At 35.0% G+C, this 24,327-nt stretch overlaps 1 protein-coding gene across 1 annotated transcript in view; it reads right to left on the minus strand.

Moving 5' to 3' along the window:
- The window catches only part of LOC149411761 (cGMP-specific 3',5'-cyclic phosphodiesterase-like), a 341,390-nt gene that overhangs the window by 74,985 nt on the left and 242,078 nt on the right, over positions 1-24,327 (minus strand). Inside the window, exon 7 of the mRNA XM_089646730.1 lies at positions 15,154-15,441. Within this exon, the coding sequence (XP_089502856.1) occupies positions 15,154-15,441 (288 nt within the window). The remainder of the gene's footprint in view (positions 1-15,153; positions 15,442-24,327) is intronic.

Consider the following 24,327-nt stretch of genomic DNA (forward strand, 5'->3'; position numbering starts at 1 on the left):
AAATTATATATTTTTCATTGAAATATGACTCTAGTTAGTTTTGGAGGCGGGTTTGGGTACCGAAGCCCCGAGAACCATTTATTGGATAATCAAAGCCTCTGCCATAGGTCACCTCAAGTGGTTGGTTACGTTTGGTGATTTACTGCCCGGCTTCATCGGGTGAGCTAGCTGTATTCAGGATGCCCCTGCCAATGTGGCGTGAAGATCGTGAGAGGCTGGTTTGGAGAGACCTTTCGTCCTCTCCAACTGATATCTCGACCCATTGCCTTGCGCCGTAGTGGGAGGGATATCTGATCCCTAGATTCCTACACAACCCTCATACCTTTTACCTTCTCAAAAGTTCCTCTCCTTCCTTTACTTAAAAAAATCTACACACAGCATCCCCAAAAATGATATAGGCCCGGAGGGAAATTATTAAGACTAAAAAATAAACTCTCTCAAATCGTAAACAAAGCTTATCTGCCCGTTTCACCCCGGGTTCCCCTACTAGCAAACTATTTCACGTACCCGAGGTAAAAGCCTTTTGCATTTAAAGTAGTAAAATAAAAAATAAAATAAATTAATTGACATCGGTAATCTTTGCACAGAAAATGAATTAGTAAATTGAAATTCAAACTGATTTGCAATTATTTTTTTAGCATTTATTATGTCATGGAATCGGGCTTCATTTATTATGTCATGGAATCGGGCTTCATTTATTATGTCATGGAATCGGGCTTCATTTATTATGTCATGGAATCGGGCTTCATTTATTATGTCATGTTATCGGACTTCATTTATTATGTCATGGAATCGGGCTTCATTTATTATGTCATGTTATCGGGCTTCATTTATTATGTCATGGAATCGGGCTTCGTTTATTATGTCATGGAATCGGTCTTCATTTATTATGTCATGGAATCGGGATTCATTTATTATGTCATGGAATCGGGCTTCATTTATTATGTCATGGAATCGGGCTTCATTTATTATGTCATGGAATCGGGCTTCATTTATTATGTCATGGAATCGGGCTTCATTTTTTATGTCATGGAATCGGGCTTCATTTATTATGTCATGGAATCGGGCTTCATTTATTATGTCATGGAATCGGGTTTCATTTATTATGTCATGGAATAGGGCTTCATTTATTATGTCATGGAATCGGGCTTCATTTATTATGTCATGGAATCGGGCTTCATTTATTATGTCATGGAATCGGGCTTCATTTATTATGTCATGGAATCGGGCTTCATTTATTATGTCATGGAATCGGGCTTCATTTTTTATGTCATGGAATCGGGCTTCATTTATTATGTCATGGAATCGGGCTTCATTTATTATGTCATGGAATCGGGCTTCATTTATTATGTCATGGAATCGGGCTTCATTTATTATGTCATGGAATCGGGCTTCATTTATTATGTCATGGAATCGGGTTTCATTTATTATGTCATGGAATAGGGCTTCATTTATTATGTCATGGAATCGGGCTTCATTTATTATGTCATGGAATCGGGCTTCATTTATTTCATCTCAATAATTCATATAAATGACATCAGAAAGTAGAAAATCAACATAAACTTTAGAAGGATATAATTGTAAGAGATACTTACAAATAGATTTAGAATGATTAACATTGATTGAAAAGATATATTAGTATAGCCTTATTGCATCTTCATTCCTTTCAGTTGAATAGATCCGCTACATTTGTTTATCGATTACAAACTTCATATAATCTAGGTACAAGTGAGTGTTTGAAATGATCGGTCCTGGTATTGTTATATTCAAACATGATTTCTGAATGAGTAGCTCTCTTGTAGATATACAAAATTTAATGAGGTAAATCCGGGCAAGTTTGAACATATAAATTTTAAATCGGATATAATTCTTCGGTTTGAAAATTATACCAATGAAAAAGGGCACAAACTAGTTTAAATTGCGGAGATTTCACAGTTTTGCGTATTAACGTTAAATTTTACACAGTTTTACGAATATGTATTTTTTATGTTTTAACATAGAGCCGACACTGTAGCGCGTATAATAATGCATTTTCCTCTGTCATATAAGGAAAACGAAACTCAAAACAAACCAATTATCAAGCGAAATCAAATAAAAATGATAAATGTATTTCAAAGACAAAGAAAATAATTACCACACTATTAAAATGTTCGAACAATAACCAATTTAAATACTTCAGTAATAAGTTCCAAGCATTCGCGATACCAAAAAGGATTTGTTTTTATTATTTGTGAACGTTTCAAGACTCATAGGAATTTCGTTATTCGATTGTGTCCTTTTAAAGGCTCTGGACATTGGATTCGATACGTTTAATGGACATTTTTATTGTCGTACGTAAGATAGTCACGTATTTATAAATTTGGCATCGTAATTTTGTTTTTTTTTTTGGTCTAGGGGGGTCTGAAATGCATGTGATTGGAGGCGCCATGGGTGGTTTATAAGAAGTTGAATTACAGCCAATTTGATCAAGTGAATTAATGGCTTGTCAGGAGCATAAATAAGCAAGTAGCTAAGAGTCAGTGCGTATATTTAAAAATAAAACGTGTTTAATTTCAACTGTCCATGGACAATGATTTAGTTACATATAACTTCAAATTTAAGACCAAATTAATCAATAAAAATGCATAACAATATGATATATATAAGAAATTCTGATGAAGTCATAATGTATTAATTACACTTAAAGGTACACAAATTATTTTTTGAAATATTTATTTATGTTTATATTTAAACAAGTAATGGGTATCAATAATTGTGAATGAAATTAACTGCTGTTATTCAAACTTTTTTTGTTCAATTCAAACTGAAAGCAGCACAGGAAGAAAATGAGGTTTTCTCTCATATTCGGTCGAATGTTATTTTTTTAAGAATTGCTCGGGCCAGTTATTGTTGCATAGTATTTGGTTCTGTTGTTTCCCACCCGCGTTCCGCACCTTTTACCTACATGAGTCAGTTGTTAAAGTATCGCGCCGCCCGCAAGGTTCAACCGACCGCTTCCGCATAACCTATCTTGAGTTATTAAAACCACCGCGCCGCGCTATAAACGGCAAATGTTATACCGCAAAGAACGCCGTGAAAAGTGCATAAAAATAGCAATCTATAACGCATTGAACCATTTCGCAAATCCAATATCACTATTCCTTTCCTTGACCTCCTCCAATACTAACAATTACCCCACCGGTGATTACCGCAGTGCAAAGTGGAAAGGTGCCGACAGCTTGGAGATATTGGTAAGTCGATCAAACAATATCACAAAATACCGCAATTACAGTCCATTCACGCCGCAACAAGAATCTTATGAATTTAGTGAGGTTAGTATTATTTTCGTTTAATATTCTATTAAACGTGCTACAGCTTCTTCTTATAAATACATTTTGAACATAAGATTTTGCTTTTAGGAATATAAAATGCGTCCTGAGTTCGATGACTCTTAAGGCGATGCCATACGTAGTAATGCAAAATCATGTGTTTTTGGTTTGAAAATTTGGTCGCCTAGAAATGTTTCAGATGCTTTAATTAACTACTGCGAGTAGAATACATCTTGGTTTTTGAAACAATCGAGTATTTTTTAGGTAAATCTTTTTATAAGCCCAGAAAAGAATAATGTAAAGGCCTATGAAAACTGCTTTAATGTTCAAAATCTCCTACTTACAAACCCATTTTCGGTTATGAGTTTAATGTGGCAAATTAAGTTATTTATAAAATGATCGATTTTTTAAAATATTTATGCCTGAACATCCACAAATTAAAATAAAAGGCACTTTTTGGCCATGTTTTTTTCTTGCATATATCAAAACAGGCGGATGGTGTTAAGCGGGAATTTAAACCTTATCGCCATCTACGTAAGGGTTGTTATTGATAGCGGCTCAATTTTAAATATTACACGACGTAGTGTATCGCCTCAATGAACATCTCTAATTAATATTTCGTAATAGGTACGGGCTATCAATAATTGGTTAATTATCTTATAAAACATTAGTAGATCTCTAATATCTTGACGTTGATCAAGGATTTTAAGGTTCTTGAGACATATTTTTCATCATTTTGCAAGCGAAAAGAAACGTATTTCAAAAAGGTTTAATTTTAACATATATAGTGTATATGTAGAAATACATTTACAGTGTCGAATATCAGGGCAAATGCATAATTGAAGGGTCTTTTTTTAAATTAACCCCACACAGGATGCCTTGAGGAAAGTAATTTCCCTCAAGGCCTTTGTCATATTTGGGGATGCTGTGTGGAGGTTGGGTGGGAGTGAGTAGGAATCTAGGTATCAGTGTGTCCAGGAGTGACAGACGTCGCCCCAAACCATTCTCTCCCGATCTGGCACGCCACGGAGCTGGTGGGCAGGCGCTTTCTGAACACTCCTCACCCGATGAACCCGGGCACCCCTGGTAAATCACTGTACGTAGCGAAACACTTAGGGGGTATTTCACTATCTCTGATTATGTTCTGACTAAGCACTAATCCGCGGATTAGTCATTTTTTCGTTTTCACTATATCTGAATAACGCTAACGCTCGGGTTAAAGTTCGATTTGACTAATCAGTGCTCGAACCTCACGTTAGGCGCTATTCCTCGAATCAAAGATGGCGTCAAAACATTCCGAGTTTGACAGCGAAGAAGTGAATCGAATTTTGTTGAATGAATTTGAATGCTTGTATGATCCATCCTGAATTATTTGATTGTGTTCACAATAAGAAACAATTTTTTAATTCGACACGAATCTATCTAAAATGACCTGATAATCAACATAACATAACCAAAAAAATGCACACTTTGCGGTGTGCGGACTGTGACGCATGACAGCCGTGGCAGTAGATGGAGTAACTGCAAACATTTTGCGATGTTGCCAGACTATTTCGAGTGTTATCTATCCGGAAGCTCGGAAACAATGGTGAAACGGTCGCCGTTGAATAACGAAGTTATTCTGATCTTTAAAGCCAGCCAACGGATAGCTAGTCAGATATTTAGCCCGACATAGTGAAATACCCCCTTTGGGTGACCTATGGTAGAGATACACCTAGCACCTAGGATGTTGGTTTTGAAATAAACGGTTCCCAGGGCGGCGGTAACCAAACCTCCCTCCCAAATACTACAAAGTCTACTTTTCTAATACTAGTTACGAATATTTAGGCACACAGAAGTTGTACATTTAATGTAACTTACATTAGACTAAGTACAGAAACTTGCCAGTACATTATTTATATACGCAAAATTCACAAGAGACTTATGTTAATTTTTATTTATGCGTCAAATGAGATGCGTAATACTTTGTGTTATTTACTCACTGAAATAAGTTATACTAGTAAACAAACAAGTGAAGATATTTAATTAATGCTTTACATACATATTTAACTTTAACTCTAGAACATTCGGGATGAAGGTCGACCGAAGCGCAAAAATGTGGTTATCATTTCATATTATTTTGTAGTATCTCTTTGAGCATAAAATTGTAAATCATTGAAGACAATATTAGCCACTTTATAACGAAAAATTTGAAACCGAAAAATATTCAGTCGCACCTAGGATTTGTATCCAGGACCAAAGCCTTGCCTTGGCTCTGCTGTACCTTCGTTCATACTTAACTGTATCATACTTCGAATAACTACCAACAATATCTTCATTTTCTTAATGCTTGTTTTGATTAACAGCAATCTTCACGAATGATTGCAAGATTCTTCATTCGACTAAATGGAATCTAGATAGTTTCTTGGATAAATATATCCATTTTTATTTTAATTTTTCGACATATATTGAGTTTTCTACAGGTCTGGGATGAATAGTTTCATTGTTTTTTTGGACCAATTTAATGATAAATAATGCTATTTATTTCCTAAGCCAAACTATAATAATTATTATTTGCAAACGTAAACAAATTAATAACTAAACACACAAACACAAAACGGACCCTCAACTGCAAATTTGCCTCACTACATTAATAGAAATAGCCTTACTCATCGGGTGTTTGAGGCGCGCCTCAAACTAAACGACACGTGGCCTGTCAGCTATCCTTGATTTAGGTTCTATTTTACTTCTCCACCTCCTCCGCCTACATGGAATCAGCGGCGCTCGGAGGCGAGTCATATCTCAGCCTTACTAGTGTAAAGGACAACCTAATTCTTGTAATGCGTTGCGTTTAAAGACAACTAGTCCTAGCATAATAAGAAAATATCAACCCCTAAGGCCTCTGGCATTTTAAGCATTACATTTCAAGGACAAATCTGTCAGAAGGTCGGACAATTCGAATGTATATCGGCTTTGCAATAAAATACAAATAAACGCCTTCTTAACGTATCCTAAAACTAAAAACTGTGTGATAAAATTTTTCATAAAATAAGCTTTCAAATTTTATCTTCAGAAATAAATATTGATTTTAATAATTTGAAAATTTTTATTGCAAACATAAAAAAATTTAAAAAAATGGCTCACCTAAGGTTTTTCGTGTAAACAGAGAACTGTAATAACTGATAACGACAAAATAGACATTTTTTAGACAAATTTACTATGAACATTATTGTCATATTGCTTTTCTGTCGTTTCGTATAAAAATATATTTTTTTTAAATCTCAAATAACGGTCGGAACCTTTGGTTTCATAGAGGTGCAGATTTTAATTCTGCTGTAGTTAACTTCTAGATTTGAATATAAAGCGTAGTGTTTTCTCTCTCCAACACCGTTAGATCATATTTCTCACTATGACAATAAGGGAGATACAACGATTTCTATGAGACCATATGAGCTGTTCCGAAAAGCGAACAAATTGACTGTACGGTAATTGCTATTTGTTCGCAAAACCGAACAAATTAGCCCAAGGAGTAAGTGGGTAAAATTTAAATTGAAATGACTTTGAGTCATATCTATTGTAAAATGAATGTTTCTTTGTTCGTCCCCATAGACTAGGGTTGCCATCTCTAAAATTTGGCAACCAGGACAAGAGGCGTGAAAACCCCGGATTTTAGAGCCCATAACCCGGACATGTCGACAGGATTTTTTAAACACAGTCAGTGTAATAAAAACAGTTTAAAATGTCATAAATCACCTATTTATTTATTTTCAGACCATAAAATTGAATTTTACATCTTTTAACATCATTTTAAATGTACATAACAAAACAGAATCTTTAAAAACGAATTACAGTTTGCTACACATTGTTTTCATAATCAGTTAGAATTTTTTCATTCTTAAAATAAAACAAAAATTATTAATATACTCTGTTATGAAAACTCAACCTTATTAAAATATTAAACTTAACAAAATTCAATTTTTTTATTTTTTTTTATTTTATATATTTTTTTTTGTTGTACAACAGAACATTCGTTCCAGTTACAGTACAATTTTACATACAGTATAATTTTACATCATATCAGCATTTGGGTAAGTGACTCTTCAATAATTGTTTTAGGTCGTTTAGAGAACAGTCATTTACATCCAAATTCTTTGCTAGTTCGTTCAACAGCACCACTCCCCTCGTCATGCTATGCTTTGCCAGGACGTCGGTTTTGCCTTTTGGTACTCTGAATAAGTCATGGTATCGACTTCGGCTGTAGTGGTCTGGTACATATAAATCATAGCATCCCAAGAGGAATGGGCTATCAACAAAATTGTTCCAAATTTTGAAAGATATAATGGCTAGGCTTGCTTTCCGCCTAGTTTCCAGACTCACAGAATTATTTTCCTCAAGTAAGTCGATATGGTGCATGAACCTGGGATATGTTCCATGCGTCCGCATATAGACATACCTGAGGAATTTCTTCTGGATTTGCTCTATCATTTCAATGTACTTCTGGTGGTACGGTGCCCAAACATCGCTCGCATACTCCAGCTTGCTTCTCAGTATGCCATCGAACAATGCTAACATAGCATCTTGGTTATTGAACTGCTTGCATGTCCTAATGACGAACCCAAGAAGTTTGTAGCAAGACTGAGTGAGCTGCGATATAAGGCCAGAGAATTTCAGTTCGGGATCGAAGACGACACCGAGATCCTTTACGGAATTTACACGTGATAGTGTTTCGCCCTTTATCTTATAATCGTAAAGTATAGTGTTTAAAGAACGAGTGTAAGACATAGTGACACATTTTTTTGTATTGAAATCTAATTTGTTTATCAACGACCATTCAGATAGTGCATTTAATTTTTAAACAAAAATCTTAAAAATACTGAGACCATGTTAGTATTCAATTAGTCTTACAATTTTTGAGGTAACTCAATAACTTTTATCTGAATAATAATAATCTTCTTTAAATTTGTATCAGCAGCCATTTACACAACAAAATACCTCTTAACATAATATGAACTAAATTCAGTCTTCTTAAATCTTAAGCAACAAAATTGACCCTTTTTAAAGTTTAGACTTACTGGAATGTAAGTTACATTATTATTTTTTAAAACATAAAATATCCAAAACTATTCTCATTTATATCACCTTAAATTTTAATCAACAGCCATATTACCTTAACACGGGCATTAGCCTAGTATGGTTGTAAAAAAAACATAACAATTGTAATTTCAAGAAATCTATGAAATAATAAAAATAAAAATTCTACGTTTCTTTTACGTAATAAAAACAATCATAACTTTAACTACAAAAATGAATAGAAATTATATCACTTGTAAGTACAATATTTGATTATCTAGCTATTAAAGATTTTTCCTCAGCCTCTTGCCTTTTTACTTTTCAGTTTTTTTTGTATTTATCACTCTTTCCGATAGCTTTTAGAATATCTTTCCCTTTTTATAAGGAATTTGTAAAAATCAATGCAGCTGCATTCTTGGAAATTGAATTTAATTTTAATTACTGACGAGATTGTTTCTACGTTTAGTAAACGTTTTTCTTTTTTCCATTGTTGTGAAATTAATGAGAATATTCTCTCCACGTTGGCATTATGAGTCGGAATGTAAAAAAATACTGTGCAATTTTCAGCAATTCCAAATATAAATTCGCATTTGGTGTTTTAAAAAATTGTACCCAAAGTTGATTTGAATTTAAAAGCTTATCTTGTTCAGTTAGGTTTTGACTAAAAGTCTTTAAATTCACCCACTCGTTAAATAATTTTGCGTTGTCAATATCTATGTTTTTGTCTTTTAAATAAAGAACAGTGTCTTTAATAAGAGTCCATTCTGTGTTGTTATTAATTTTTGGCAAAAAAATCCAGTCAAATTTCTCAAATTGTTTTAACGGTTGCATCCATTGTTCAATGTACGTTTGATTTCCTTGTAGAAGTCATGCGAGCATTTTATAAACTCTTGTTTCGTGTTTTTATCTTTATTTATATAATTATTATTAATACTCTGAACATTCAACGGCACGAAACTTTCCTTAATTCGGTCATCTAAGCTTTTTGTTATGGATGCAAGTATGCTTCTGGTTTCAAGGACTGAATTATCACTTTTCTCTAATTTCTGTATTTTTGAGTGAACGGTGTGCATAATTGAGTGTATGAGAAATAAGTATGCCTCCGAGAGAGGATTTTCAAAAAACTGTTTAATTGAAACAGGTAGCCTTTCTATGCTTTCAAAATAATCTTTTAATGGACGGTAGAGCTTCAGGAGTCGCTCGACAGCTGGAAACAGGCTTAGCCAACGCGTCTTGGAATGATACAGAAGCTGTTTATATTCGACCTCAGCTGTTTCACAGAATTCTTTAAGAGCTTCGTTTCGTACTGTATAAGTGGCAAAAAAATTATAAATTTTTAAGATGATGGATTTCACGTCTACTGGCAGTAAATCACATCCGTGGTGCACTGCGTTGTTAATGACATGGGCAGAGCATCCCACACCAACCATGTTTGGGTTTAGATTTTCTTTCAGCTTGTGGAAAACATTGTTGGTTCCATTTCGTTCTATTCCACCGAAGTTTGTATTGCAATTATCTCCAGAAAAAGCAATACATTTAGTCAAGAGGTCATGCTGGCCGGCCCAAGACTTTAAACCCGGACTACAAATGAAACCCCGCCCGGACGCTCCCCGGACGCCTTCTAAACTAGGACAAATCCGGGGAAACCCGGACGGATGGCAACCCTACCATAGACTAAATTAGACTAGACACGGCATATTCATTTAAAAATAACCCCAACACAATTTTGGTTTGGTTCACGTGCACATTTATGAAAAGGCCCACGCACTGTGTCGCAATGCGAAATGGGCACTGTGCATTGCGTTTTACCTTTTGTTGGTCTAGAGTAAGCTATTTTGCTTCTCAGCTATGCTGGGCAGGTTCATTTTTTCAATCACAAAAATAACCCAGTTCCAAATATTTAAATTTGAATTATGTCCATATTACAACATCTCTGACAACAAATTCTCCGTGGTTTCGCTTACGAGTTTGAACGCTTGTACAAGGAGTTTAAACAGAGTTGGGTTGTTAAGTTCATCTCCATATTTGTGACGTACGCTACGTGGCGTTATTTTTAAAATGAATTTAACTAGACAGGGCTAATCTAGTATAATACATCAATGTTCGTCCCCTATAAACTCAAAAACTACTGGACCGATCTCGCTGAAAATTTGTTCTTATTTGTGTCAGGGGTATTTAGAGTGTGATTTGAATGGTAGGAGAATTCGGGGACGCCCTGTGAAGAATTAGTGAAGTTTTTTCTAAGTAAAAATGTGGATTTCATGATACTATCTGAAGTGTATGTAGAGAAATATGTGAATCAAATAGTTATTAAATAATAAGATTTTCCCATTTCCCAAAGTCCCATTTGCTAAAAATTGAATTGCACTCTAGCTCTCTTTATTATGTACTTGTTTCTTCTTGGAAATAATGATTAATAAGTAGTTATAGTTCAAATATTAATTTTATTATCAATATACTGTCAAATTACCCGTCTGGTAACTCATCAAATACATATTTTTTTATTTCTTTTTGAAATATTTTGTGTTTGTAGTATTACTTTTTATTTGTGATTACTCTTTGTTTGCTTCACTCAAATGTAAATTGAATCCTATAATTTCTATACCCGCTATATCCGATTTTTTGACAAAATGATCTGAGTATGACATCTTGTTCACATTTTTGCGAGCAACAAGAGGAGCCTAAAATTGAGTTTCAAAACCCTCCTTATCGCGACCAAAAACCATGTTAAAACTGCGAGTGAGAAACCAAATCCGCTATATCATACAGAAAGTTACTATCAAAACCCGCTATATCGGATTCAACGAATCGCAAGCAGTTATTTTGCCAAAATACAATATGGCCGCCGCTCTGACGCCACGCTCGTGTGTCAAAATGATCTACGCGTGAGTTTCTAAACCCGCCATGTCGCCTCAGTTGACTTTCAAAATCACGAAGTGAGTATCAAAATCCGCTATATCCATTTTATTTATCTAAATTACTTAATTATTGCTAGACATATATAGAAAAATAAATGCTTTTCGAAATTTCATTACTCTAATTCATTATATAAAAAATTGTAATGCATTTACTTATGTACGCTAGAAATGTGACAGTTTTTTGCGGTTTTCTCCAAATCAATGAAAGTTGATATAGCAGGTATAGAAATTACACGACTCAATTGTTAACCTCGATATAGGCTTAGTCCTAGTGAGGTTGATTTTTATAAGAAAACACGTGATTTATGTATAGTGAGATGTAATAAATAAAATAAATAAATAAATTATTTGTGGTAAAATGAGGCGTCCATGATGAACGAAGAAACAGGTGTAAGGAGAATGCATGACGTGAATTTTATTTATTTATTTATTAATCTTAAGTTAGCTCACATCTTCGTGTGTGCTAATAGTTTTATAAACATATAAACATGTACATTGTTTGGCAAACATAATCTTTCTTTAAATATTTCAATAAAGTCACAAAAAAAGAAACATTCATAATTGAGATAGACATATTTTCTTAATTCATTTTTGAACTTATTAATATTTTCTATCACAGCAATTTCCTTCGGGATTTTGTTATAGAGTTGAACGGCCTGGTACATCAGAGATTTTTGGGTGCTAGTTTTTTTTCTTGTTGGCAATCTAATTTGCTTAGAATTTCTCGTCCCGTGTCCGTGTATCTCGTTATTGTAATTTATTTTTCTTTTCAGTTCCTTAGACATCATCCCTAAGTTAATTTTATGTATAAAAATAAGTACATTCAAATACACAGTTTGCTTCACCGTCAAAATATTCAGCTTCTTTAACATGTCTCTTATCCGTGTGTATATGTTGCGCTTAAGTATTATTCGCATTGCTTTATTTTGCAGTATTTGCATTTTTTTCATTTTCTCTTTATTGCAGAGAAAAAGAATACTTGAACAGTAATTAAAGTGTGGTGATATAATTGTATTGCATATTATCTGGCATGTTTCTTTATTTACTTTGTTTCTGATTCTACCAAGAAATGATATTTTTTTGCAATTTTTTCAATTGTATAGTCTGCATTTTTTGAGAAGTTCAATTTTGAGTCTATAATAACACTTAGATATTTAATTTTTTCCACTTTTTTATGATTTCTCCATTTATAGAAACCTTTGGTTCCTCATCAATAGTTAAAGAAGTCGTGGACACCCGAGAAAGACATGCCACCATCAAGTGAAACAAATAAATACTTACTACAATACAATTATTTATAATAAGAATGTGCCCGGTTTTTATTTGTATTCTGAATAGTGGACATTTGGAAGTTCAACTCAGCTTAGTGTCGTTTTTGAAACTGAACATTTGTTATAGTGTGTTTGCACTTCATTGAATTGGCGAAGTACTTTTCTGGTTTGTGATTGGTGCTTTTGGACCTCACTAAAAGTGGAAGAGAGGGGGCTTTGCATTTGACAACCGCTTTAAAAGCCATGTAGAAAATGGCAAGTTTTATTGGCTTGCCAGACCAAACTTCCCGTGATCTGTTCGCGTGATCCACTCGAGCAGCCGTATAGATACGCCGTGTGTCTTACACAGTTTCTACCTGCGTTCACCTACTGGTAAATAATATTATGTTGCGTGTATCTCGTGCTTTTAAATAAAAGTAATCTATCAAACAATTGTAGTGGTACGCCACTACTTTTGTCGGACGGTTATTATCGAACATACTAAAAGTTTCGGCCTTTGCCAAGAAGCTTGCTTGGCAATATTTGTAACTATAGCAACTAGAGTGTTCGAGAACGTTTTTGAACTATATAAGCGACAACAGGAAGGAACTCGACAGTACAGTATCAGTAAACTGAACACCGAGACCGAGTTAATTGCCTACGTTACGCGCTTGACATTGTATCTCGAACTTTCCTTTTGTAAAGCGTTCTGCTTGTGTTTTCTACGTTTATTTTTTGGATGCAATATAATAAACCGCTCCAAACAAATTGAGTCGTAATTTATTAATATTTAAGAACACGAACTATAATAAACGATAGTCCTTCTTCATTCATCTCTACAACCCGCGACCTTTTTAGAACTGCGTTAAGGTGAGTCGCAATTGTACACTCGCTGTTAAAATCGTTTTGCTTTGGTTTTAAGACTGTATGGTGTAGCAAGTGAAATACAGATAAATAATCAATTATTAGATCAGAATGAACAAAGTGTGGATAGAAGCGGTTTTGCTTTTATATCCCACAATTTAAAAAATATGTTTCTGTAAAAATTTTATATTTTAGGCAGGTACTTTATTCGGTTCACTTATCTGAATTCTTGACAGAATCAGTTCCAATTTCAAAAATGACACTTATATTCAAAACAAATTCGGGTTCATTGAACTAGAGTTATATTCGCTAACGATCAGACCAAAACCTAAAATTAGTATTTTTGATGATTGATATTACATACTATGTTAATTCCGTTTCAAATTGGAAACTTAACTTAAAATTTCCAAATATGTAGGTAGGTTTTAATAATAAATAAACCTTGCAGAAGTAGAAAATCGAAATTGAATTAAAAATGATGGCATTTATTGCGGTTAATGTAAGAAAAGGCAAAAACAAAAACGTCCATAAAAACTCATAAATATCTTTGAAAGTAAAAATATTTCGCATTTCAAATTAGCTTTATTGAAAATTGAGCACTTCTTCTTTGATCCTTTTCAAGCCTTTCAAAACAATTTTACTAAAACAAAATAAAACAAATTCAACGAAATTCTAAAACCCAATTAAATAAAAGTTCACGGAAGGCGAATTATGGTTGTACCTTTATATGTCCGGAAATCCGGATGAAAAAAATTCAAGACTCAAAACGAATTACTAGATTTATTAAAAGTTCCATCTCAACGCTTCGGTGAAACTTCGAGAGGAGTTCGCCTTTTTGACCCATTTTTATTAGAATTGGATTTTAAGTTCCAAGTTTTATAGGATTTTCGTTTGCATTTCCTGGGAATTTACTACATCTCATTTTACGACATTTAAGATTTATCGAACGGAAAACAGAGCCGAAAAAGACTTTGTACAGCAGAAGTTGTATAAGGGTATTTGGCATGTTTTTTGATGCGATTTGGGTGTTATTTTTGACAGTTTAATGAATAAAACTCTCATCACGGAGAGATTCATCTTGAAGGCTGCAGGAGGAGACAAAACGGTGTGATAGCATAGACGAAAACTTGTTTCCAATTAAGTTGTGGGAAGAGTGTGATGAGTGTGTTCGAGCTATAAAATATAGATGACTCTAGTGTAAATAGATTTAAGAGGTTATTGACTTATCCGGCAGACGTCGGTAGTATGTAGGGTCGCCCCTCCAATTGGGTCCCAAGGTACAGGGAACTGCGAGGTTTCAATAATCAGAGATTTCGAGAGCATAATAGAGAGGACTTTGGCCTCCAAGCCGTCCTATACATTTGTTATTTATTTTTTAGTTTAAATAAAGACACTGAGTTCTGTCGTGAAAAAGAAGTTATTATATCAAGAATCCTAAAGAATTTATAAAGCTTAGGAAAATGTAGGGAAAACTGTCCTTTCTCATATTGAAATGTAGATAGTTTACGGGTGCTGGATTGCCTATCTTTTAAATTTTAGTTGATGTCATCATATTATTTGTGGTATTTTTCTACCGTTGATATTAAATAAACACCCAAAAGAGTTTTGGTCGGATAGAGCCACGGGGATTAGTCATACTATATATTGGATATTAGAGATTTGGTTTCTAATAGTATCTTTATATGTTAGATTATGTACTTTTACTAAGGAACGTAGTTTCACTCTAGTTAAACTAATTTCCGGACACTGTGTATATCAACCTACCTTGTTGATCAGCTGCGCCACCCCTATGACGTCTTTCTGCCCATTGACTATGGGCATGCACAGAATGGTCTTGGTCTCTTGGCCTCCTGAATCTGCGGGGCCCACGCCGCCGGCCCCCAGCCATGCCTGCCCGTCCGCGATGTTGAGCGTCTGTCCCGTGGAGGCCACGTACAGGGCGAGCTGGGCGAGGGCGCAGCGCCGGAGCTCCGGCATGGTGGGGCGCGATACAACAGCGGAGCGCTCGGCGCCCCCAAGTTCGAAAAGCATGGTGAAACGGATTTTGGCACCCTGCAAGAAAAAAATATAATAAGTAGGTACATTGATTTTACAACATTTTTAGAAAATTGTCATTTTTATTCGTGGTTCACGAACATTTTCCTGAATCTGCATTCGTACCAGTCACGTGAGTTCTGAAGGTACGGAGATACAGGAAACTATGTGAAACACGGATTCAACATTTCCACAGCCAAACTGTCAAATATCTTGATTGATTTTTAATATCATCCTCCCAGATGAACTACACTGCAATGCTACCTGCAACGTTGACTAAATCAAAATGAGGCGTAACACGGCATAATATTCCAAAAATTTGAAACAGAAAAAGATTTGTTCTCATATAGAAAATGAACCCCGCACCTCAGCCTTGCGGGGCTTTGCCCTACAATTGAGCTAATCCGACCCTATTCCATCTGGTCATATTTAACTTCATCGCTATTCAACTAAGAAAAACCATCATCATCTTCATTTTCTTAACGCATATTTTTATTGGCTGCTATCTTTGTGTATGATTGCAAGGTTATTCATGAACTAAATGCAATCTAGATAGTTTCTTGGATAAATATATCTATTATAATTTGAATGCGCGACGTCTATTAACTTTTCTACAATTCTATGATCAATATTTTATTTATATTATATTATATTATTTACCATGCTATAAAAGCTTTCAACAGTGTAAAACTTGAAATTAAAATTGAGGAAAATAAAAATAAATTCACAAAATTACAAAATGGATTAAAGAACAAAAAAGACAATATTACCAAAATGTCATAGCATAAAATAAAAATAAAACCTACACGTTACACACAAAACCAATATAAACACACATCACTCACAAACACACAAGATTTTATTTTAAATGAATTATGTAGATTATATTTTCATATTATAAAATGAAGGCCTCAGCACGGGCAAGCCACCCAGTGAGGCCAACATTACTGGAAAACTTTGAAATGTAAAAAATATTGTACCAAATAAAAAAAAATAAAACATTTGGAATAGCATATTGGTACATTAGCGACAGAGCAAAGCCTCAGCCTTGCCGAGGGTCTTGGGTTCAATTCCTAGATATGACCGAATCTTTTTCAGATTTTTCTGTTTATAAATTTCATTTTCGAGTAGACTATGACTAAACTTTTATTTTTAGATAATATTCGCCAAAAATTTAAAAATTCCAACTAATTGCAGATGATCTATTTTTTTTTAATTATGCGAAATGTATATTATTCATTAAAACAACGATGCCAATTATTTGAGTCTACGTCTAAGTTTTTTTATTTTATTTATGTACAGTTTAAGGGCAGGGGAGCTATGTCGCAACCGTGTTGGACAGCGTTGTCAGGCGGGTTAAGGTAGTAGCTATAGGAAAGGATTTATTAATGCGGGTTTTGAAGAGATTTGAATTATAAGAAGGGATAAATACAGACGCCGGCAGCTCATTACACAAACGAGCCGTCTTACACAAAAACGAGTCGAGGAAGCGACCCGTTCTCATTAAGTCAACATCAACTGTGAACGGGTGTTCCGCTCGTGTGTGTACATGGAGAAAACTGACTGGTGTTTATTTATTTATTTACTAACGAACCATGTCCAATTTCAACATACTACACTAACTGAATACAAGGCGAAATGTTACAATACAGGATAAATTATTATTTTTTTAGTAAACTAATGTTTAAGACAAGATTTTTTTATGCATAGCACAAAGGGTAACAATTATTTTATAAGCAATAATTATTAGCCCGAAACACTCATCCACATTGAAAAATCTCCTGATAAAAGATACATGACGCCAACGGGACTTGAACCCGTGTCCTTTCGATTTCCGGTCGACAGCTCGGACCACTGAGCTATAGCGGCTTTTCTCTTATCCACGAAATAATTCAATTTATACTAGTGTTTCATTCAACAATTACTGCTTGTTACATTTTTTCACCTAAAACAACCAACTTTATTTTATATGAGAAAGGCATTGTAAGTGCTAACTCTCTCACTAGATGGCGTCGAGACAAATTGTCTACATTTTTAGGTGAAATACTAGAACTTGTCAAAAATATATATATTTTTTTTTTGGTAAACTATTGTTTAAGACAAGATTTTTTATGCATAGCACAAAGGGTAACAATTATTTTACAAGCAGTAATTGTTGAATGAAACACTAGTATATATTGAATTATTTCGCGGATAAGAGATAAGCCGCCATAGCTCAGTAGTCAGAGCTGTCGACCGGAAATCGAAAGGACACGGGTTCAAGTCCCGTTGGCGTCATGTATCTTTTATCAGGAGATTTTTCAATGTAGATGAGTGTTTCAGGCTAATAATTATTGCTTATAAAATAATTAATACAGGATAATTTAAAAAATACTGCAATGACAAAAAAGGGCATATTTACAAGGTTTTGATGGAGTTTGCGACTTTTGCCACATCAATATAAGATATTACTTGCGTAATGACTGACAAAAACCAATTCAAGGTCCTGACTTGAGTTGACAAGTCTTGCCATTCTGGACATAAGTGAATAATATCCATAATTTGTGAAGTATTGATTGAGGAAAACGTCTACGGGGAGGGATATTGAAAGGGATGAGTTGCAATAAATACGGTGAGTCAATCATACTGTTAATATTTTTTTAAATGCAGATGAGATCAAAGCTACGTTTTTCTAAAGAAGAAAGATTTAATTTTACTTCAAGTTCATCGTATGAGTAATCGCCTCTTTCCAGACCTAACCTCTGAGCAATTCTTTTTAGGAGGTGATGCTGTACGGAAACAATATGATTAATGTGAACATTATATAATGGAGGCCAAATAATGCAGGCCCATTTAAGATTAGGGCGAACCAACGAACAGTAAAGTAATTCTATTGATGAAGCCAAGTAGCTTAAGGGATTTACTAACAACACTATTAATGTGATTAGTAAATTAATATAATATACTATTTATTTATTCAAAATCTTGTCAAATGACTTTGTATCGAACGTCATCAGCATCATCAATATAAAATGTACATCAATTATAAAAAAAAGTGGGTGTGTCAAGCCTACGCAAGACAGAAGTGAAACTTCTAGTATTCCTCTCTCTCTATTTTCAAATTTAATTTATTCCTCTCTCTCTATTTTCAAATTAACCGTATGAACCACAATCAATTACGTATTTCACTCGTATTACACTCACGACGCAGTATACTAACCAAGCAGCTGATGCTTGGCGTGGCGCAGTTCGCTGGTGTCTGAGAGAGAGGAAAGAAGAGAAGAGAGAGAACGTTCGTGAGCGGCTCCCCCATCTCAACAAGCGCATATGGTGAGAGAGGGACAGTGAACGGTGAGCGGTGGTGGGGGTACCCGCATTTTCGTGTCGATTCTGACTCGGTTTTACTCCGTCCCCGAAAATCCATTACGCGCCTAAAGAAGTTTCACTTCAAAAACACAACAAAATGTCATCATATTTACCACTGTCGAAAACTATGTAAAACCTTCCATAAAACTAATGTTGATAAACCTGCCTTACATAAAGGTAACTCATGTTTAAAAACCTGCCCTGCCGTTTAACGGTAAATTTTATCGCTCGGACCTAAAATGCAGTTGTCTCGCTTCAACTCAAGCAACCATCTTACTCTGGCTAGGCAGCCGCTGATTGGCTAAGCACAAAACCCGCTTGAGCGGCCCACGTGTATCCAAAAGATTTGTAAAAAATACAAATTTGCAAGCCTTTCCTGTAATAATAGGAAACAATGTTAACTAAATAATTATATACAAAGATACTTATATGTTAATTAAATAAGCTCGAATAGAAATAAAATATGTTACACGTAAGATAATTATGTAATCAGCGAAACTCTGAAAATGTTACAGAGATTTGACCACTTATCTTGTAGAATATGTCTTATTATAACTAAATAAACAATATTGCGACGATGTGGTTTTGGCAGGGCGACAGAGGCAGATAAGGTCTAATATTATAAAATATTCCTATATTTCTGAGATAAACAGATTTAATCCTACAAGCGTGGCGAGCTTCATAGCAAGAAAAAAGCAAGCTCGTTACGGGAATTTCATAATACAATCAAGGGTCGGAGGCGCGGTCCTATAGAATCTTATAAAGGCGCCGCAAAAACCGGTCCCTTCACCATTCCGCCATAAGCCCTGGACCGAGCAACACCTACCGCTGTCCGCTCTGCCTGACCCGCTTCGCTACCTGAGAGCAACACGCTGTGTTTGATTTCAACCCGGTTCCCCCCCCCGCTCCACTTCCGCTGTCTACTGCAACTGCCTGCTGCTGAGCTCGCTGCTCACCGACAAGCCAACGACGCCCAGACATCGCGGCGCCTCTGCCTCGGGCTTCACTGAGCCTTCCCAACAGCCAGCCTCGGAGAGAGGATCTGCCATTGCCTACTGAACCAGCCAGCGCCCCGCAGAGCCGTTACCGACTGAGCCTGGAGGGATACAAGAAGTTGCACCCGCAATAAAAACCAACCGCTTTTATAAAAGCGTTCTTTTCAATATGCAAATTACAAATGTCGAATATATCGTCTTTCTCAAGACGCATTCATTTATGCAAACATACAAGAGTCGATATTCCCTGGATCGAGGGGACTGAACGTTGGCGACTGAGCCAGCCCGCCTGCCAGCCAGTCCCGGAGAGCCTTTCCTCCAGCGTGCGGTCCTGCTCACTGGCCCCGATGTCACAGAGCCGTTACTGACTGACCTTGGACGAATACAAGGAGTTTTATCCGCAATAAAAACAACCGCCTTTATAAAGGCGTTCTTTTCAAAAGCAAATTACAAATTTCGAATATATCGTCTTTCTCAAGACGCATTCATTGAGGCAAACATATTACAATAGTCGATATTCCCTGCATTTTTATGATATTTTAAATAACTCTGTAATGGTTCAAATGAAATACCTCAAGTGCTTTATTTGAATCATTACACAGGACAAAGGTAAATGTGTGCCGGTGCTTATATTTTATAGTTTTTTCTTGTGCAGGAGAACACGTCCCGTACAGACTTATTTTCCTATTAAAAACGGGACTGCAGGCTTTTAATGAATGAATCGACAGCGTTCGAAACAAAGTATCAGTTAAAAGCGAATGTTTTATTAGGACGGCGGAACACGTGTTGATACTGAAACTGATACTGTCGCATTCCGTCATTATATTTATTAGAGAAAAAAACACGTGTTTTTGATATATTCTGAATGACTAATATTTTATCAGGAAATTGGCATGCTATCACTTTTTTAATAGTATTTAGCTCCGTGTGGAGTTTCACGCTCGTGCGCCGGTGCACCGGGAATAAATGCTGCTAGCTTCTTAGAGCAGACTCCATTAAACATCCTGTAGAACAGACTCAGCATGCTCACATTGCGTATGTGCATTAGAGTTGGCAATTGGTCTGTTAACAATGGATTGTCAATCGGACGGATGGCACTTTGCACAGAACCAAGTACGTATATCAAGTATTGTGGGGCTTCAGCCCAGAGGTGGCTCCCGAATTCAACTGGGCGTATTTGAGTACTTTATATTACTTGATATATAAAGTATCCATGTTACAAGCTAACCTTATACATAAATAACACGGGCTCAATCCTCTGGTATTGTACAATATTAATTCCTTCCATCAACGCTTTGTTTTCGTCCTTTTCATGAAGATTGAACGCATGGTTGATTTCATACCGTAATTAAATAGCCCACATTGAAGGAATTGATAGACAAGGACTCGGGTCGGCACTTAACTAACATTAATGCTTTATTCACCCAAATTCTCCATTTAAGATCAGTACGTTAGATCCTGATTTTTAAAAACATATAATTACGATTGGAAATTAACCAATTTCTCGACATCAGATCGAGATGAAACTCGCAGATAGACTCGTTGTCGATGACAATACGCTCTACATTCATGGCACTCACGCACAATACGAAATAAATTTCGGTAGCATCCAATTAGGATTTGACTTACATGATAGTGGTGTTTATTCATTTTATTTAGTCCTTTAAGAAAAAAGATCAATCCACAGTCAAACCAAAAAAAATATTTATACATATAATTTTTTAAATACTATTAATGTATAAAATTAATGTATAATGTATAAAAAAAGAAGAAAACATAGTAGAAAAAAAGTGGTAACGGGTTGATTATTAGAGAGTTCAAGATCTAGGTAAATTTTTCCAATAATCATCAATCGATTTCTTGATTTGATTATAAGGGTGTGAGGATCGCCCTTGAGGTGATTTTGCACAAAAATGGCTCTATACAAATCATCTAAATATTATTATTATTATTATCTGTAAATAAGGGAAAACGAAATAAATATTATACGAACAAAAAATAACTGTATGCTGCCGTTTCTCCTGCTTTGAGCTTTCAGAAGGTAATATATATTTAAACAAAATCATTTGTTGTAGAAAGTGTAAGACGGTTTTATTTCTAAAGTAATCTGTTAAGCATTCCACGGCTAAAGAAACATTTAAAAATATATTGAAATGTATAAATTGAAAAATCTTCCGATAGAAAATGCATGTCGCCGACGGGAATCCAACCCGCAGCCTTTTGATTGCCGGTCAGGTGCTCTACCAATTGCGTTTCGCCGGTTTATTCAAAACCCGCCAAATTATTCAATAAGTACCTGTATTTTTTAATCCACAATATTGCTTTATACAGTTTATTCAATAGATAAAAAAAAACAAACTCTAATTATTGCTTAAAAATAAAATGTTACCCTTTGTGCTATGCATAAAAACCTTGTCGCGTAAACATAAATTTATTATTAAACATTTAAAAAATATATTAAATTTTCTTTAAAAATCACATCTAATATAGACTTCCCACGCATTCCAAATTATTGCGCAGATGTTGTGGTTTCATGTCAAAAAAGAGAGCACATTTTTCGCCATAATTTGCAAACCTTAAAAGAGAAATTAGCTGGAGTGAGAAAAACCTTCTCGGTAAAATTATAATCACAGTGTTTATTCATTGTATGTTATAATTATTTCAAATTACTTTTTTAAACCCACTAGTGTTTATTGAGAAAGTAAAGTCGAATTTTAATCTAGGTAGCATATTTAATTGAATTTATTCAGCTGGCTGTTACGGATTGTAACAAGGTGTGTAATTCATTCTAATTGATTTTATCTATGATTTTTACTTGCGTGTGGTACCGCCAGTGTGTACCAAATTGACTATTGTGCATTGGTTAGATTGCCAAGCCTGCAATATTTTTGACACCGGTTGTCACACCTACGATGTGAAGACAACACCTGAGCAGTTCAAAAATCATACACTGGCATTCCTTGATCGACAGCCGAGAGCGTTGGGCCACTTCTGGACCGACGGATCCGTAAGTCGTTAAATAACACCACCATTACCTGGTATTTGAGACTGAGGAGAATTTGGTAATCGGAAAACATCTTCCTATCCTGGACACTCGCGGGCTTTTTGTCATGAAGCCATGATTGACAAGGCCACTCTTAATCTGGAAGTTAAACTATTTTTTGGAAATTGAATTTCATTGGTAATCAGAAAACATCTTCCTATCCTGGACACTCGCGGGCTTGTTGTCATGAAGCCATGATTGACAAGGCCACTCTTAATCTGGAAGTTAAACTATTTTTTGGAAATTGAATTTCATTGGTAATCAGAAAACATCTTCCTATCCTGGACACTCGCGGGCTTGTTGTCATGAAGCCATGATTGACAAGGCCACTCTTAATCTGGAAGTTAAACTATTTTTTGGAAATTGAATATCATTGGTAATCAGAAAACATCTTCCTATCCTGGACACTCGCGGGCTTGTTGTCATGAAGCCATGATTGACAAGGTCACTCTTAATCTGGAAGTTAAACTATTTTTTGGAAATTGAATTTCATTGCTGCCAAGCGTTTATCAAGCACACTTCAGCCGGTATCACACACAATTGTATTACTCTAAGCAAGCCCTTTTGCCAGACAGTTTGATTTTAGGATACTTTTGATTTACAATACATATTTTTTTTGATAAACCCATAACATATTCTTTCTGTTCTTAAAAAACCCATCCATTTTCAAAGCAATACAGAAGATTTTTTTTATTATTATCATAATCAGTATTGTATCTAAGAAATAAAATAGGCCCAGTTGTTTCGCAGAAATTCAAATGTAACATTTTCATCAAATGGACACTCAGCGCCATTTTTTTTGACATTTGAAAGGTCCCCGTCAACTCCCATTCTAGGTGCGTTTAAGCTTTCTACAAAATTGGAATAAGCTGAAAAGCTTAACAACATGATAGTTGTTCTTTTTTGCCGATTACAATTTGTTTAAAAGCTGAATCGGACTTGGAATCGGCATTTAACGGGCCTCTACTGAATAATTAATTGATAACTTTGTCACACTTTGTGAATTTCTTCGAAACAACTGCGATATGAGTTATATAGTTCTGCTGATACTGTAGATGAGAATGATCAGTGCTTACTGATTCACTCTCAGTCATTTCAACATGAGAAACACATTGCCTTCAAAATTGATTTATGATCTAGTTTTCCATTATTATTCTGCTTTTAAGTAATTATAAGTAAAAGCACTTCTCACCTGTTCAAAAATTTCCTCAAAATTATTTTCTAATCCTTGTTGTATGTAAAATTATTTGAAGGATAGGAAATCCTTGCTGTTTTCGTTAGTTATTCACAAAGTTTTAAAGCATTAAAAGCTACTCGGGGTGTATTAATAATATATTAAACAGATTCTGTCAGAAATGTTTTGAAATTAATAAAAGTTCTTAATTTTGTTCAAAATTACAACGGTCTCGTTTTGGTAGATTAAGATCAGACAAGCAGGTTAGGTTAGGTTAGGTGACAATTCGTGAAATTCTAAATTTAAAAAAAACATTTATTTTACATCCCATTAACAATAGGTAATTA

This window comes from Hesperophylax consimilis, chromosome 25 (assembly GCF_061612785.1).
Source record: "Hesperophylax consimilis isolate HC1 chromosome 25, BYU_Hcon_1.0, whole genome shotgun sequence".
NCBI lineage: Eukaryota > Metazoa > Arthropoda > Insecta > Trichoptera > Limnephilidae > Hesperophylax > Hesperophylax consimilis.